Here is an 18,749-nt window from a genome sequence, read left to right as displayed (position 1 = left end):
ACACCTTAGTCGTGGTGGACAGCTGGTGGAGGGTGGTCTGCCATATTGATGCATAGTTTCTGGTGTGACGTGTGTCCTGTACGTGCTCCTTTGCTGCATTGTCATGGCAAAGTGTGCTGTTGTCCACAGGGACAACAACAATGTTTGTAACAAAGGTAAAGGCTCCTTTAAGGTTCCCAGATAAAAAAATTAAAAAAAACATGATCCAGGAAGGAGAGATGAAGTTTCACCTAGTGAGTGCTGCAACAATGGTTACACAGAATCTCAAGAACGGATTATACTGAGAATAACCTTAATAGAGTTTCTGGAGATCGGTTTGTAAGTGGTAAGAATAACGATGAGATTACCAACGTTTCCATATGTTCAGTTGCATAGATAACAGTACTGATCTTCATTATTTAGTGAATATTAGCTCATGCACACATCTTTCACGCAGAACAGAAACAATTACACACAACAGGCTGCTACTTAGCAGCAACACTTTATGCAACAAAACATTTCTATGCCACAACTTCCATGTAAGTATGAAAGAAGAAAGAAGAAATGTTAGTATAACACTTGAGGAGGAAAACAATGAACCAAGATGGCGGTGCAAAGCGATAGTACTGCAACCTTCCTATACTGGATATGTTTGTGAAGGGACACGTGGAAGGCAATCTGATACATGGCCGATAGCTGAAGACGGCAAGTTATTGGATATATCCATCCATCCATCATCTCCTGCTTATCCGAGGTCGGGTCGCAGGGGCAGCAGTCTCAGCAGGGAAACCCAGACTTCCCTCTCCCCAGCCACTTCATCCAGCTCCTCTGGGGGAATCCCGAGAAGTTCCCAGGCCAGCCGAGAGACATAGTCCCTCCAGCGTGTTCTGGGTCTTCCCCGGGGCCTCCTCCCAGTGGAACATGCCCGGAACACCTCACCAGGGAGGCATCAAGGAGGCATCCTAATCAGATGCCCAAGCCACCTCATCTGACTCCTCTCAATGCGGAGGAGCAGCGGCTCTACTCTGAGTCCCTCCCGAATGACCGAGCTCCTTACCCTATCTCTAAGGGAGAGCCCAGCCACCCTGCAGAGGAAACTCATTTCGGCCGCTTGCACTCGCGATCTCGTTCTTTCGGTCACTACCCACAGCTCGTGACCATAGGTGAGGGTAGGAACGTAGATCGACTGGTAAATCGAGAGTTTAACCTTTTGGCTCAGCTCCTTCTTTACCATGACAGACCGATCTGCCTGTCGATCTCCCGTTCCATCGTCCCCCCACTCGTGAACAAGACCCCAAGATACTTAAACTCCTCCACTTGGGGGAAGACCCCATCCCCGACCCGGAGAGAGTATTCTACCCTTTTCCGGCTGAGGACCATGGTCTCGGATTTGGAGGTGCTGATTCTCATTCCAGCCGCTTCACACTCGGCTGCGAACTGTCCCAGCGAGAGCCGAAGGTCACGGTCCGATGAGGCCAACAGGACCACATCATCTGCAAAAAGCAGAGACCTAATCCTGAGGTCACCAAACCGGACACCCTCAACGCCCTGGCTGCGCCTAGAAATTCTGTCCATAAAGGTTATGAACAGAATCGGTGACAAAGGGCAGTCCAACCCTCACCGACTTATTGCCGCCCATGCGGACCAGACTCTGGCACCGGTCATACAGGGACCAAACAGCCCTTAAAAGGAAGCCCGGCACCCCATACTCCCGGAGCACCCCCCACAGGACTCCCCGAGGGACACGGTCGAATGCCTTCTCCAAGTCCACAAAACACATGTAGACTGGTTGCGCAAACTCCCATGAACCCTCCAGAACCCTGCGGAGAGTATAGAGCCGGTCCACTGTTCCACGGCCAGGACGAAAACCACACTGCTCCTGAATCCGAGGTTCGACAATCCGGCGGACCCTCCTCTCCAGAACACCTGAATAGACCTTACCAGGGAGACTGAGGAGTGTGATCCCCCTATAGTTGGAGCATACCCTCTGGTCCCCCTTCTTAAAAAGGGGGACCACCACCCCGGTCTGCCAGTCCAGAGGCACTGCCCCCGATGTCCATGTGATGCTGCAGATGCGTGTCAACCAGGACAGCCCCACAGCATCCAGAGCCTTAAGGAACTCCGGGCGGATCTCATCCACCCCCAGGGCTCGGCCACCGAGGAGCTTATTAACCACCTCAGTGACCTCCGCCCCCGAGATAGGGGAGTCCACACCCATGTCCCTATACTCTGCTTCCACATTGGAAGGCGTGTCGGTGGGATTGAGGAGGTCTTCGAAGTACTCCTTCCACCGACCCAAAATGTCCGGGGTTGAGGTCAGCAGCACCCCATCCCCACAATAAACAGTGTTGATGTTGCACTGCTTTCTCACCCGGAGCCGCCGGATGGTAGACCAGAATCGCCTCGAAGTCGTCCAGAAGTCGTTTTCCATGGCCTCACCAAACTCCTCCCAAACCCGAGTTTTTGCCTCAGCGACCACCGAAGCTGCATCCCGTTTGGCCTGCCGATACCTGTCAGCTGCCTCTGGAGTCCCACAGGCTAAGAAGGCCCGATAGGACTCCTTCTTCAGCTTAACGGCATCCCGCACCATTGGTGTCCACCAGCGGGTTCGCGAATTGCCGCCGCGACAGGCACCGACCGCCTTATGGCCACAGCTCCGGTCAGCCCATTCGGACTCAATGTCCCCCGCCTTCCCCGGGACATGGGAGAAGTTCTGCCGGAGGTAGGAGTTGAAACTCCTCCTGACAGGGGATTCTGCCAGACGTTCCCAGCAGACCCGCACTATACGCTTGGGCCTGCCAGGCCTGGCCGGCTTCCTCCCCCACCAGCGGAGCCAACCCACCACCAGGTAGTGATCAGTTGACAGCTCCGCCCCTCTCTTCAGCCGAGTGTCCAAGACATGTGGCCGCAAGTCCGATGACACGACTACAAAGTCGATCATCGAACTGCGGCCTAGGGTGTCCTGGTGCCAAGTGCACATATGAACACCCTTATGCCTGAACATGGTGTTCATTATGGACAATCCGTGATGAGCACAGAAGTCCAACAACAGAACACCACTCGGTGGTGTATTAAGCAACCAGGACACAGAAGCCAGAAGTCCATCTTAACCCCCCTTGGTGAAGGTCACCAAGTCAAAACATGACTTTAAAAATGCTAGAATAAAGGTGGTCCGAGCAATACAACATTTGGCATTTCTGTTAGGGTTGCTAGAGGGGCGAAGTGATGAAGAAGAAGAAGAAGAGAGAGAAGAACATTTACATATTGGCCTATATCTAATGTATAAACAAAAAAAAAGAATGATAAACCACAAATGACGTTCAAAAGAAACTCTTTGTATTTTATTTTTAAGTCTGAGAGCCAGAATCTTGCCAGATGGCTCCACGAGTAGTTCCAATTTAAGGAATAAATTAGTTGATGTTAAAATAAATAAAATTCTTTCTGGATGATGGCAGATCACACAATAAAAATGACTTGGTCACACTTTCATAGTTTTCCAAAACTCTGCCACTGGGGGCAGTGTATTCCCATTTACTATCAACGTCTACCATGCTTAGCCCAGCTGCCTGAGATATTGATTCCCTGATTGATTTTGAGAGGGGGGATTGTAAAGAAACTATGAGAATGAGAAAGTATTATATAAAAATAGGGGAGTAATCATGACTGGGACAAAATAGCTCCCTTCATGTATAAAAATGCCAATTTACTGCCGTCAGAGTAATCACAGTAACACAAAGTGGCTAGAGTTCCAATTGTTTTCTATATTGTTGCTCGCTTTCCAAATCACGGGGAGCTTAATAAACCTCGTCAGAAGGCAGAAAGAGAGAAAGAAGCTGGTTGAATTTATGTAGTATGGTTCTCATCTATTTTCCCTGTGTTTCAGTGTATTGTCTGTGTTCTCCCCATTTTCCCTGTGTGGTCCACATTCTGCCTGTTTTGTCCCTGTTATCCTATGCTCTCTCCTATTCACCCCATGGTATCCCATGTTCTCCCCCCTTCTCCCCATGTTACTCCATGTTGTCCCCCCTTCTTCGCGTTTTATCAAATGTTCTCCCCTCTTCTTCCCATGTTACTCCATGTTCTCCCCTATTCTCCCTACGTTAGCCCATGTTCTCCCTCCTTCTTCTGATGTTACTCCATATTCTCCCCTCTTCTCCCTACGTTCTCATGTTCTCCCCCTTCTCCCTGTGTTATCCCATGTTCTCCCCTCTTCTCCCCATGTTATGCCATGTTCTCCACCCTTCTACCCATGTTCTACCCTCTTCTCCTTATGTTATCCCATGTTCTCCCCCTTTCTTCTCATGTTATCCCATGTTCTCCCCTATTCTCCCTACGTTGTCCCATGTTCTCCCCCCTTCTCCCTACATTATCCCATGTTCTCCTCCCTTATTCCCCTGTTATCCCATGTTCTCCCCCCTTCTCCCCATGTTTTCCCATTCCCTTTAAGAGCTACGTGCACTTGCACCTTGATGCACTGCTATTATCAATTGAGCATTTGCCAGGTAGCAGAAAAGAACATTTCTTTGCAGAGAAAATGGATTTGTTGGAGCACAAAATGAAAGCACACAGCAGACCATCTACAGCAACAGCAGGATTTCACCAAAGCTCCCTGAGCTTTATAAATAATAATGATAATAATAATAATTACAAGAAGAAGAAAGCCTACTGCAGATAGCTGAAACTGCAGATAACATGAACAATCTGCAGACTCCATATATAACATAAGTTTCATGTGCATACATATGGTGAAATATAAATGATAAATTATGCACAGTAAGACATTACCAACAGTAGATACAATAATAATGAAGTAATAAAGTAAACTGTGCATCATTATACAGGACTGTACAGCAACATACTCTGTGGAATGAAAGGGATTCTGATGTTTTAGCCTAATTCTCAAAGGATGATACAGCAATGAAAAAAATATTACATATCAAGGGATGATAGAGTGATGAAAATCATGTTTTTATACCCCTCAAAGGATGAAGGAACAATGAAAACACACAGGCTATAACACATTTTACAATGAAAAATATCACATCAAAAAAATATCATATCAATATCAAAAGATCATTTATCTGTACAGTATATAACCCATAATGAGAAAAATGTACACACTTACAGACGGGATTCTCTTGGTGCACAGGTTGAAACTTATGAACTGTTTCTGGAATTCGGGGTCCCAATGTAGTAGGCAGCCAGTTTCATTCGTCATTACTGTGATTAGCTAATTCTGATGAGTGTTTATAATAATAATAAAGTACAATAAAGTAACTATTACGACTAACCATAGTGACATATATTTCTTAAAATATGTTGATGTACACATTAATGTGTCACATTTTAATCTTTTTCAGCCATTTTTTGCACGTTTCTGCACTGCTGTCCATCCCTGTGAGTGTAACAAGCAGTGTACACACACGGTTATGTGCAGTTATGTGCCTCTTAAATAACAGTGAAATACTTTAGAGCAGTTTTTTGTTGGTAAAAGCACAATCTCTTTCTGCTGCCTTAAGATAGCAATGCGGCTGCAACGCGTCTGACTCAGGTGTTTAGATGGGCAGAGGTACATTTGCTATTTAAATGACCCAGGTGCAGGATGGGAAAATGAGACCTGCGTCGGGCTCATGCTAGTAAAAATACATTTGTGTCGCGCCTGCCGCCGCTTCGTGGTGTAAGATAGGATGCAGGATGTAAGACCCTAACAAGGACAGTGATGATAATGGATTAGTGAATGATTGAGGAAATGGTTGAACAAACCATGCTGAGTGTGAAAAGCAGGGTTTAGGGTGTCAGGGTGGCAGGGACTCACCGCTCCACCTCCCAGGAGGTGCAGTTGTGGCTGATGGCAGACGAGTGCGTGATCCAGTCTCCGATCTCCAGCTCCCGGATCTGCAGGGTGAAGAAGCGAACGGGCGAGGAACCATCCGCACCTGGAGCCCACCCAAGCAGGAGCCGACGGGAGCGCACCTCCGACTGGGGCACGCTTAGCCTCCGGGGGGGCTGGGGCCGCTCTGAGGTGGTGGGGGAGAGCATTAAGTGGGCACTGTCAATCTTTGTTTGGTCCAACCGGTGCCCATTGGTATAAACCATGGCGTGATTAACAATGTATGGCAGGTTTCCCCAATTCCAGTCCTGGAGGGCAAGTATCAACACAGTTTGCAGATTTCCCTGCTCAAACACACCTTACTGAGCTCACCAGCAAATTACCTAGTAGGAGTCTAGTAAGGAGCAGGGAAATCTGCAAACTGTGTTGCATAGGGTCTTCCAGGACCAGAATTGGGGAACCCTGATGTAAGATATTCTCATGGCATATGCAATTCTCATCTGGAAGCTACGGGGGGTGTTCACATGGTATAGTAACATATGTCAGGGACATGTTTATTAAGAGAGAGACATATATAACAGGAGCTAAGGAATGAGATCAGAGATGAAGGTCAAGTGCAGGATTTCTGTACTGTTTCCTACCAAAGCCTGATTCATGAGCAGCTCTCTCCACTTGGCAAGCCTTCCTGGGGTCATGGTCTTTGTCATTCAGATCAGTGACTGGTTAGATGAAGCATCTCTCGCCTCTCATTAATTGAATTCTTGCAGAAAAATTTCCTGTCCAGAACATTCTGCTTTCTCCCATGTCTATTTGTCAGCTTTTGAAATCATATTTTCCTGATTTCAAAAACGCTAAATGGGTTTTTATTTGAGCTTAAGTGTCAATCGTCTAAGATGAAGTAATTAAAAGAAAATATATGTTTGCACAGTGGATTATGGACATAATTGGATCTGTACTGTTGGCTATTGCAATGTGAGGGAGCTGTTGAGATCCCGGCAGCCGGTAACCACCCACCTCGACGCTCTGTGGTGATGACGACGGCCTGCTCGGGCGGCCCCCAGCCCTGCTGAGTCTGGGCGTAGACGCGAAACACGTAGGCCGACTCAGGGATCAGCCCTGCCGCTGTAAACTCCCTGGCACTGGACTCCACCTCCACCGTGGTGAAGATGCTGCGGTTGGCGGCCTCCAGCTGGTAGGCGACCTGATACCCTGGGAAATGGGAGAATAAATGAAAATGCAGAAAAAAGGTATAAAGTCAGTGCTCACTGAATGGCTGACTGGCCCATCTTTGCACAAGCTCCCTCACAAACAAATGCCCGTGTGCCCAACCAAACTCTTCAGCCCTCTGAAGAAACCCCTTTGAGACATTATTAAACCAGTAGCTGTGACTTCTTACTAAAGCTTGACATGAAATTAACAGCTAAATGGAGGTTCACCAACAAGGGGCTGGGAAACCCCCTGCCTTTGGATACTCTGCTGGCTCATTTTCTGAACAACAGCAGGATCATCCTGCCGATACTGCTGGGCTGCGACCCCCAAATGTGTTCTTCCCAGCCATATTACCTTGAATATATTTCTCTGCCCGACACCCAGTGCCGTGCCGTACTTGGTTAGATCATTGCTCATACACCCCCACAGGAATTATTTCCCAAACTCGCCGGCTGTTCAGTCTGACCCTGGTGGCTGTTCGCAGGTCATGGGTCTAACACCCACGGGCTCAGGCCTGCTCGCTATCAGGGGAGTGTGTCTGCCTGAGGTCTAATGGCTTCTGTTGATGTGGCTGATTCCACTGCTTTCCATGTGACTTTTGTCCCTCAGCTAGTATGTGAATGGCTCTAGAACATGGGTACTAGTCCATCACCATGAAGGCCTGTTAACCTTACTCTTTTTTATTTTGCTGTCTATTTTTTACATTGTTAGATGACTGCATTCCTCCGCTAATCCAAAGAAGTAATTAGGCTAACTAGCATCTCTAAATTTCCTTCAGTGTGTGACTTGTATGAATGTGCCCAGTGATGGACTGGTATCCCATCCTGGTTGTACCTCAGTCCTGTGCCATATGACCAACTGGCATCCCATCCAGGATATATCCTATCCTTGTGCCCTGTGCTACCTGGAATAAGCTTCATATCCCCACATAACTCCCCATGGATAAGTGACTGGAAGCGACAGCAAATCACACTGGATTCCAAGAGAAATTTAAACAGCATTTTTCTGCACAGAATCCACAGTGAAATACATTTTTCAATGCCCCACACAAAAGGTCCAACACCTTCCCCCCATGTGTTCTGCCCTCGCAGCATTGCCGCTGCGCTCATTAAGCTGGTGCAAAGACGCTTCAGCACGCTGGCTTGGGCATTGATTATGATGGGATTACACTGCAAGTGGGAGAAATTCCATTCCCATTTTCCACAGACATTAGCGTCCAATTCAGAATGTGTGTGTGTGTGTGTGCTGCGTCACATTTCAGAGATGGGTGAGAGCGAGAGTGAAGATGGGAGCATGACCCTTCCCCAAGCTCTCTGGAATGTGCAAGTCTGTTGCTGCCAGAGACTGCATGTCCCAGCTTGACTGCAGAAGGGGTTCACTGCCCGTCAGAGTCCTGCATGGGTCCACTTTTGGAGACCTGCACCCGCACGCACCCGTACAGTACAGCACCACACCTGCCGTGCACCCGTGATTATTTCAAAGTTAAATCCGCACCCGCCCAGGCCCATTAACATTCCGCCCATTTCCCGCCTGTACCCGTGATAAATTACACACAGTTATTTTTTCTATGCACCTCTCAACGTGACAAGCACTACGCCTACATGAATTTTGAATTGAAACGAAAACGTTTAACACAAAATCAAATCAGATAGATCAAAGCTATCCATACTGTGACAAGCGTGAAAAAGAGAACACGACGACACGCTTCAGCAAGGATTCAGACGTGTATGTGAATGTTTGTCGAGGCGGTTATCTAATGGTGCGTTCGTTTTTCTCTCGGAACTCGGAAATTCCGAGTTGAGTGACAACACGTCCGACAATCTCCCGTTCGAGCTACCACATCTCAGTACAAACATGGCTGCCTCCATGAACACGCTGCTGTGTGTTTTTGCTTTATATTTTAGCAGATTTGGAGTGAGATTATTTTTTCCGAGAGACAAACAAACAAGAAACACAAACTAGTCAAACCACATTAAAAGCTTTATAAAATATTTTAGCACATTCATAGCAATATTCTTTTTTCGAGAGGCAAACAAACTACAAACAAACCAAAGACACTAACAAGTCTGGTAAAAATCTGATATTGCATGATAGGATACTGTTTACGGTCATGATATAGTATTCTCTAAATCGAACACGTGCAGTTACATTTATAACTATTAATACATTTAACAAAATAAACATTTTTAAAGATTTATAAAATAGAATTGCTGCTGAGTGTGTAAGCCGCCATGTTGAAATTACATCACAGGGGCAACTCGGACAACAAAATCTTGTCCGACATCAACGTCATAAAAGAGGTGTGTTTCCGACAGGAAGTGACGTTTTTCGTGACGTTTCGTGACGTTTTCATCCGAGTTCCGACTTGGAGAGAAATAATCGAAAGCACCATAAGTTACCCCCGAAATTCTGAACGCACTGTGATGATGGCAATTTGTACATGATAGTCTAATACATAGATATTTTTGCAGGCTACAATACTGTTTTGATTGACCTGCTACCCGCCCGTGTGTAATGAATTACCCGCCCGTAAAATTCCAGAACATTAAAATTTGCCCGTTTCAGCAACTATCTGCGGGTACCCGACCCGGTGCAGGACTCCACTGCCCATGCATCTTTATACACAGCCAGAACCTGGGCTGTACCATTATCCATCTGGAGGGGCTCTTCTTTTACAAGGGAAAAAATCATGGCAATCAAACTACTCTCACCATATTGGGTGAGATCTGTTTCAGATCATTTTAGCTGTTGCACTGTGACGGGGGTCACTAGCAGGTCACATGGTTTGTGAGCCACATCCCCGGGATGCACACGGACACTGGATGCCCCCCCCCTTACCCCTTAGTCACCAGTCCTCCCTCTCTACGCGTTACTGTTTCTGAAGGGAAGCAGACACTGTCTAAACCCAGCACCATATAACACTGTGACGCAGCTGACCTTCTGTGCACTGATCTAATTTTTCCAGACATGCCTTTAAATTGTCCAGATTACATCATCACACCTGATATGGAGGTACTCTACAATAACTAAGCACAGTGCCTTTCCCCTGGGTGTCTCACCTCATTCAGCGTCACCACCACACCCACACTAATCCACGGGTACAATGACACTGGTTCTGATGCTGCCCTCTGCAGGCCATTCAGTTCATTCGTATTTAATCACATGGATCAAGGTGATCTCAGCTTTTCTCTCTAACCATGGCTTCTGCTTCTCTCATGCAGGATGTCCTCACTCAGTCTGACCCTCACTGAAATCGGGGGCTATTCATCGCCAGTAGAGTGGTGCTAATAGCATTAGCTAGCTAGTTTGTTACACCTGGGATATCAAATTAGTGAAGCCCAACAGACAGGGACAGACAGGCACTGTTACACTGAACTGGGCTTAGGGCCTAAGAGGAGGACCTTACCCAAGATGATGCCATTGGGCTCCGCTGGGGGCTGCCAAGTCGCCCTCACTTCTGTCAGCCGCACATCAGGGAACACCAGTCTGACAGGAGGTCCAGGGACTGGAGGGGTCGGGGGGGGAGGGGGGTGATTACCACAGATGTGAAATGCGGGCCTTTAGAGTAAAACAATGTGGAAAGTCATGCGACAGCAGCATTTTTACAGCATGGAATCAAGGGTACTTTTCCCTGCATGATAATCTCACATCTAGAATTGTCATCCATATACAGCATTTTCACTGATCCCATTAATCATGTCATTCACCAGGGATGGGGCCATTTTGGAATGCATTTGTCAATTCCAATCCAGACCAGGAAATGGAACTGAAGTTAGGATCAGAAAAAAACTATGGGGAACAGATTTGGAAATTAATTCAAATTTCAGTGAGAGTAATGCCTTGTCCACACGTACACGTGTTTTTCCTCCTCCGTTTTAAACAAAATCCCTGTCCACACAAACATTGTCTTCTAAAATATTTCTTCCACATGAAACCGCTAAAATGTGCTGTCAAAAGCATGCCAAAACAACAGGCGGCATTATAACTCTAACCGTACTGCCATGTTAGCCAATCAGAAGCTTAATTGCCAGTCCTGTTAAGTTGAAAACCATGGCGCACATTCCGATACCTGTGTTGATCAATATAATGCGAGAGTGACTCAACATTTATCTGTACACATGTAAGAAGTCCTGTCAGCAAGGTTAGCACAAGCACTATTTCGGCTAAGTCCGCCATTGATCAAACTCGCCTAATGTATACAGCAAACAGCACATGCTCTGATGTTAAACGAAGTGGACAACGGTGCACAATCTGACGTTTCAAGCCAAAAATTTTGTTTTCCCTGTCTACATGTCGACGCTGAAAACGGAGTTTCTTAAAATCTTCACCCTTGGTGGAGTTTTGAAAAATCTCCGTTTTAAGTGACCTAAGACGCCGTTTACATGTGGACAAAAACCCAAGACGTATAGAAAAAGGTACGTTTTAAAAAATACCCATGTACGTGTGGACAAGGCATTAAATTCCAACTCCAGTTCTATTTCCTGATTTGGATTGGAGTTGATGAATGCATTCCAGAATGGTCCCATCCCTGTCATCCACAGATCCCAACATTTTTCATTTACACACGTACACGTGTAAATGTGTTAAAAAAAAAAAAGCCAATGGATTTGAGTTTTGGCACTACGGTGCTGGCAGGATAGTGGTCCATTTCTGCTCCTGTCGTAATTCTGATCTGTCTGAAGGGATTGGATTCCTGCTTGCTGCCTCTGACCACTGTGCTCCACACTGATTTCAGCAACAGCTCCCCCCAGCTTTGAACAAGCGGCTCATGTGCTTTGTATACTTGGATGGGGGGGTTAATTTATCCATTTGGTAACTGAAGAAGCAGTTGTTTAAGCTGCCCCTCTGAACGTCTCTGCTCCAGTACTGTCCAGCCTCCACTGATTGGCAGGAGGACCAATGCAGTAACAACCACTGCCATCCATTTAGATAGTGTTAAATACAAAGTGAAACACATGCTCAAGACAGCCAGCTCAGAGATCAAACTGTGATCACCTACTACCCTCTAAGCTGTGCCCCTGACATATTTTATGTATTTAAGTAATGCCTTCCTCCACAGGGACTTTCATTGCCCTCGTGGAATGGAGGAATGACTACTCCGGGAAACCCCCACATCAGGTCACACCGACATGCTTGCTCCATGGCACGAGTAATCCTGTTTCCTACCAATTCCCTGGGCTGCTGCCTCTGCAGCTTAGACCTCCATTGATAATCTGTTAGGAGTCCTCTGTTCGTTGTATGTGGTTATCAGACAATCCACTCCTGGGTTGTCAATGAGCCGCATTCCCAATCATGTCCCCGCTGACTGATTTCGGCAGCTCATTAATATGCTCACCTCAGCACTCTGAGCAGCAGCTATCACGATCAATCACTTCGCATCCAGCTACAAAATCTATGGGCTTAACTTCAGCACAGTTACAAAATAAACAGTATACAGGCACCCATGATCCCAGCCAAACCTTATTCTCTGGGGAGACAAAAGGACCTTTGTGATTGTAACAAAAGTCTTCCTGAATTAAAATAAGACATCTGTTCCACTGAGAACACTGATCTGATTCAAAGTAATTAAAGCCAATTAAGGGAGCCATGATGCCTAATTTGCTGATAATTAGAATGTAGAGTAGACAGTCTACCTTCATAATATGCAACTTGAAGCATTAAAGGATTTAAAAAGATCTGTAAAATATTTTAGAATTATAGCACTACTGGGATCACTATAACTATGTGGCGATGTTACAGTGATCTGCACAGTTTGACAAAGATCTGTAAAATACTTTTTAAGTTATTGTCTTAATGAGAACGTGTCTGCGATGGCAGCAGTGGACTGGCCCCCAGTTAGTAACATATTCCATTACTATTTTAGCCTGAATGTAAGTGTTTTTTCCCCCAAAATATTACATCTAAATTTGAGGACTAGAATTTAAATATCATTATATACAAACCACAGCAGATGCCGTAAATTATCTGCCTCTTAGCTAGACTAATCGGTGAGAAAGGTGCAAAAAGCAGGTTCAGGTTAATGCATGTATTGACATATAGTTTTAACATCTAATTACATCAAATTACATGTTTATAGATTAAGGCACGTTAAATTTAACCTTAAAATATTATATTGCCAGACTTGCCATTAACTAAAATGTGTCAGAATTTTTAATATTGACTGTCTTCCCCCCTGCCCTACCCCCACCCATAAAAATAACACATTTGTTTATTGGAATGTTTGCTGTTTAATACACTTATTGTAATGTGATTGCCTGTGGTTGCTTTTAAACAGTGAGATGGTGATTTTTCTTTATAAAGATAAGATTTAGTATTCCAAAACTTTTTTAGTTCCCTAAAAATAGTTGCTGAAAACATGGGGGGGTGTCTTATACTAAGGGTTGTCTAATATTCAGGTCAAAATGGTCATTGTTGTTGTGAAGGGAGACTAAGAAGACAGCTTAACCTATATAGAGTTCAGCAAGTTGGCCTTCTTTTGCAGTCTAAGCTTTCTATTTGGCTTTTGCCAAGAGAAGTGGCTGTCTTAACTGGCAGACATTATTTCTGCTGATTCCCATTCTGTCACATGACAGGAAATTTAAAAGGGCAACATCTCAAAGCTAAGATGAACTATGACTGCTGTTCTGCTGTGGACAGAACAAAATGTGTGATTCATATTAGGAAAGAAGAGGGAGTTTGACTGATTTTAGGACTTGATATGTGCAGCGGAGTTTGAGAAATTTAAGACATTGTACTGTCCTATTGTCTCTTATTCGTACAACAATGTGCAGCCCAAATTCCAAAAATAAAGGAAGAGTGCTGCTGCAGTGCCCCCTAGAGGGGTGAAATGCTGCTAAGGGTGCAAAGTGAAAGTCACTGCTCCTGGGCCTGAGGTACAGACCAATCAGATGTCACGCAGGAAGGCCAAAAGGAGGCTGTTGGCCAGTGAACAATCAGCTTACGTACCATCGTCTTTGGAACGCTCCACCACTGGGGGGCGGCTGGGTTCTCCATCGCCGATGCGGGTGAAGGCCAGGACCTGGATCTGGTACTGGATGTACTTGCGCAGGCCTCGCAGTAGCGCTGACTGCATCAAGCTCCCCTTCACCACGTGCACCTGGTGCTCGGAGTGCGATTCTTTTTCCCTGTACAGCACCTGGAGTGGAAGGCACGCAGAAATAGCTAAACCCGTACACACACGCCCAGAAAAGGCACATGTCAAAATGTAATGCTCGCACACACATACACACACACAGACACACACACTCAGGGAGGTTTGTAATTATATCTTTGTGGGGACTCTCCATTCATTTCTGTGGGGAAAACTCCAATCCCAACATAACGATCTTAAACCCTACCCAGCCCTAACCTTAACCATAAGTAACGAAACAAAATATGAGACGTCTGGCATTTAAAATTTTTTGATTGCATTCACAGATCTTTGTTAGGACCTGAAAAATGGTCCCCACAACATCAAAATTATCACATATATTTTTATTACATTGTGGGAGACATTTGATCTCCAAAATGTAATATAAACATAATCCACAAGCACACACACACACACACACACACACACTATAACAGAACCTATACACACAACTCAAAATGTAACAAAACCCGTACACACATATCTCAGAATGTAACAGAACTTGCACACACACACATTTCAAAAGGTTACAAAAGTTGTACACACAATCTTAAAATGTAAGGAAACCTGCACATACACACAGATCTCAAAAGGTTATGGAGCTTGTACACACGTACATCCCAAAATGTAACGAAACCCACACACACACGTCGAGAAAAAGAAGATGCAAAAATGTAGCAAAATCCTACACACATCCACATCTCAAAACGCTGCAAAACCTGTAAGCAATTTCATATTATTTCTGTAGCTGAAGAGTCTGGCCCCTCTCAGCGTAAGAATGGGTTATTTAAAAGAAGTAGTAACTCTGGGCTCTAAATCTGTTTATTTATTGCACATTCTGCTTCCATACCAAATTTCTGTACCAAACATCATTCCGCACCAGTTAGCTAGAAATTCTCTACTGCAATCCTACATACACATGTTCCCACAGACACACTGTCATGTCTAAGGATATTGCCAGGGAGTCTCAAAAATAGAAGAGCGCTAATGCTAACACACAGACCCAAACACTTCCAACCCACACAGACGTCTCCTCAAAACCACATCAGTGTACATTTTGATGATTCCCCGACAGACCTGCACACAGTCACCCAGAACAGCTCAATTAACAGGCTGTTCTAAGCTACCCACTGCCTGCCGTTTCCTGGCTGGACTGAATGCGCGTGTGTGTGTGTATGGGGGTTTCGTGGGGGTGGGGGGGGATGGGAGCTTCTCATGTCTGCGGTCACTTTTCAATTACTCTCGATGCAGCGTGATGTGACATATGGGACTGAGACTGAGGACAGCAGGAGTAGGATTTACAGTCCCTGTCACCACCGGCGGCCAATCTTAGGGAGTGTGGCTTTCCTGCATTCAGTTTGGGGATGGGGGGGGGGGGGTCGGTAATGAATCACACATGCTTATTCTTAGGTAAAAATCACACTCCAGCTGTATTCGAGTCCCCCGGCACCGCTGTGCCATCCCTGTACATTCACTCAGGCGGAAACGACTCAAGCGTGAAAACGCGACCTTATAAGTTACAATATCATCCATATGATTAATATCCAGGCTGGTAAGCAATTACTCCCAGCGAAACTGAAAGGAGCAGTGCTTTGATTGGCCAACAGTAAGACGCATATTGAGGCCCATACATGGAGTCCATGTCAAGCCGACGGGACCAGCTAGAGCAGATGCCCCCGGGTCCTGCGTAGGCGGAGGCTCTCGAGGTGGTCAGTAATAAATCCTGTTGTCGGCCTTAATTACTGTCGACATGAAGCTGGAGGAGACGCACTGAGCATATGGCTTCACACCTTGCCCTGTGGTCCCAGAGGATGGGGGGCGGATTTTCAATTAACATGTTTGTGGGCCTGTCGATTTCTGAAGTGGTAGGAGCGAGGACATTGGCGAGTGCGCTGAACGACACGCGGCGGGGGGGTCGGCTTGGGAGTCGGGCCAGGGACACAGACCTCAAACGTGAGATAATATGGAGGCGCCAGTCTGGATGCTGATATCCGCCGCTGAAAGTCAGTATGAAAGTAGAGTCCATTGGCCTAATTATTTAAAATGAAGCATAATTTCAATATTCACAGTGATGCTCGTGGCTTCTGGATTAGACCCAGGTTTCTGGGACTGCAAAGTAGCGTCCCACATTCAAAAGCAGCTTGCTAGCAAAACCAGCTTTTGTCATACTACTAAACTTCCCCACTGTTGCTTACAGCCAACCAGAAACAGACCACGCTGGCATGGCATGCTATTGGTATATTCAGTCCAGGGCCTATCTTGGGGATCCTACGGGGTGTAAATCATGCCAGAATAGCAACCAGTCTGTGTTACTGACACGCATATATTGGTTTACAGTCCCCATCATATCTCTGAGAGACACAGTCCAGGGAACCTACAACTTTTTAAATTCAATTCAATTTAGTTTTATACAGCACCTACCACAACAAACCCCAAGGCACTCGGCAAGAGTGTTTTTTCAATACATTATAAGTACACAGATACAAAATGGTTTACGATACAGGGGGAAAAAAAGGAATATGGAAAAATGCTATAAGACAACACACACAAGGAAACAACAACTCTAAAGTATGAAGAATGAATGAATTATGAATCTCCCCACCCCCAACTTCTGAGCCTACAGGGAAGTCCACACATGCTATTATATGACATAAACTATCAGCTTAATAAATTTATTTAAAACTGCCCACTTGTCAAGCTGGTTTACCCATCAGTGCAGCCGGTTAAGTGTATCGCTCCCAAACAGAGGGCTGAGGCTCCCGTCTGAGCATAAACACGCAGCCTCAGGACCCCGGGATCCTAAGCTACCCATTTAAACCGCTTTTAAAGCCCTGGGAGTCACCGGCCGCTCAAACCAGATCAGACAGCACCAGAGAGGAGCCCTCTGAGTGTAGAAACAAAAAGCGCACTTACATGACGTTTCATCATGCTCAGAACCAACTTCTGTATGATAAATCACAAAATCTGAGAGAGTGTGAGAGTGTCATCGGGGTATTTACTGAAACAGGGAGAATTCATAAAGAAAAAGAAAAAAATCTAACCAAATTTGCACATTACCAAACATTAACTTCTATAACTGCCAATTTGCAGCTACTGAGTTATTCCACACTATGAGATGCTGTTCAAGCCATATTCCAAGCTCTTCCTCTCACAGAGCATTTTTTGCATACATGCCATTTAGTGAATGTGAGAGCATGTTTTGTGTATGTGAGTGGAAGAGTTTGGCCTAAATATGGCCTAAACAGCATCTCAAACCCCATGATTCAGAATGAATTGAGGGAAAAGTAAACTGGTGACAAATGTTATGTAAATAGGTCTCAGGGTAATAAGGATATAGAGCTCATTTTCCTTTGGAATTTGATGCTGTATATTACACTGTCTTCATTTACAGATCATTTGCTCTGCACAAACTGATCTGTCTTATCTACTTATCTATCCATAGCTACTTATCCAGTACCGGGTCACGGTGAGCCTGGAGTCTATCCCAGGAAACACGGGGCACAAAGCAGGAAAACCCCTGGATGGGATACTGTTTTGTTACATTTATTTTACATTAGAATATGGAAAATGTAATGGTTCTGAGTGTTACGCACTTATTATGAATTGCACGCTGCTCATATATGACTACAGGATAGAATGAGTATAGAAACATACATTCAGTAAAGATAGAGTAGGCTACACGTACGGAGACAGAATATAGACAAAGAGTACCGACACATAGGGTAGAGAGAGAGCATTGAAGTAGACAGAGTATATAGGGAGCATAGATATAGAACACAGAAATCTGCACGTGGTCTTGTAAAGAATTACCAAATTAGCATAATTGTTAGTAGCATAAATCATTCATTATTGGTATCTGTTAGCATTTGAGTGTTTTGATTGTGTTGAGATTTATATAAGGGCTCCTGTATTTCATTAAACCCCCATGACCCTACTCAGGATAAGTGGCTGGAGGACGGATGGATGGATTTAATTAATTTTAGCAGCAGCAGTCAGTACATTTCTACCAACATTTCTCGCTTGTTTAACTGATATACAAGAGTGTGGGATAGTGGCCACAATTAGCATTTAGCCATGACTCATCACTAACAGACGTCTCTGGCCAGCTACTCTGAACTGATCCTGCATAAAAAAGAGAGGATCTGAAATGCTGAAACATAAACCACAGGCATCACTGGTAAGGCAGACTAGCAGGACTGCAGATTCCCTTTCATTGCCGTTCACTTGCCGAGTTTCGCCGCATCACTGCAGCTGTTAATGGAGATGATCTACTCTGCACCCCCTCCCCCCAGCAGCAGAGATACCTGTTAGCTAATGAGGTACAGTGAGATAATGCACAGGTCCCTTTCTCCATGAGGCATTTTCAGCCTAGAAGCACAAGCCTCAGAATCTCGTGCGCCGGGATTAACCTCTGGCTGGGAATGGTCATCTTATTCCATGCTTAGATTTTAGATTCCGGGGGGGGGGTTCACGTTAAGAGTTTAACTCAGCTTCACCTGACCCGCTTGCCCTATGGAAAGCATCCTGCCTTCTCCATCACTTACCCTGATAAAGCCATGCATGAAGACAGGCAGTGCAAAGCCTAGATCACAGGACAGCTGA

General features: G+C 45.4%; 1 protein-coding gene across 4 annotated transcripts in view; it reads right to left on the bottom strand.

Moving 5' to 3' along the window:
* The window catches only part of LOC111834025 (protein sidekick-1-like), a 369,045-nt gene that overhangs the window by 33,400 nt on the left and 316,896 nt on the right, over positions 1 to 18,749 (bottom strand). For all 4 annotated transcript variants that reach the window (XM_072704864.1, XM_072704865.1, XM_072704866.1 and 1 more), the window contains exons 27-30: positions 13,964 to 14,153; positions 10,425 to 10,523; positions 6,824 to 7,018; positions 5,795 to 5,996 (exon numbers count right to left, since the gene is read on the bottom strand). In XM_072704864.1, coding sequence (XP_072560965.1) covers positions 5,795 to 5,996; positions 6,824 to 7,018; positions 10,425 to 10,523; positions 13,964 to 14,153 — 686 coding nt within the window. The remainder of the gene's footprint in view (positions 1 to 5,794; positions 5,997 to 6,823; positions 7,019 to 10,424; positions 10,524 to 13,963; positions 14,154 to 18,749) is intronic.

The sequence above is a fragment of the Paramormyrops kingsleyae genome, chromosome 22, assembly GCF_048594095.1.
Source record: "Paramormyrops kingsleyae isolate MSU_618 chromosome 22, PKINGS_0.4, whole genome shotgun sequence".
In the NCBI taxonomy this organism is placed as follows: domain Eukaryota; kingdom Metazoa; phylum Chordata; class Actinopteri; order Osteoglossiformes; family Mormyridae; genus Paramormyrops; species Paramormyrops kingsleyae.
The sequence above is the reverse complement of the archived record's forward strand: the minus strand, read 5'-3'. Positions and strand labels throughout refer to the sequence as shown.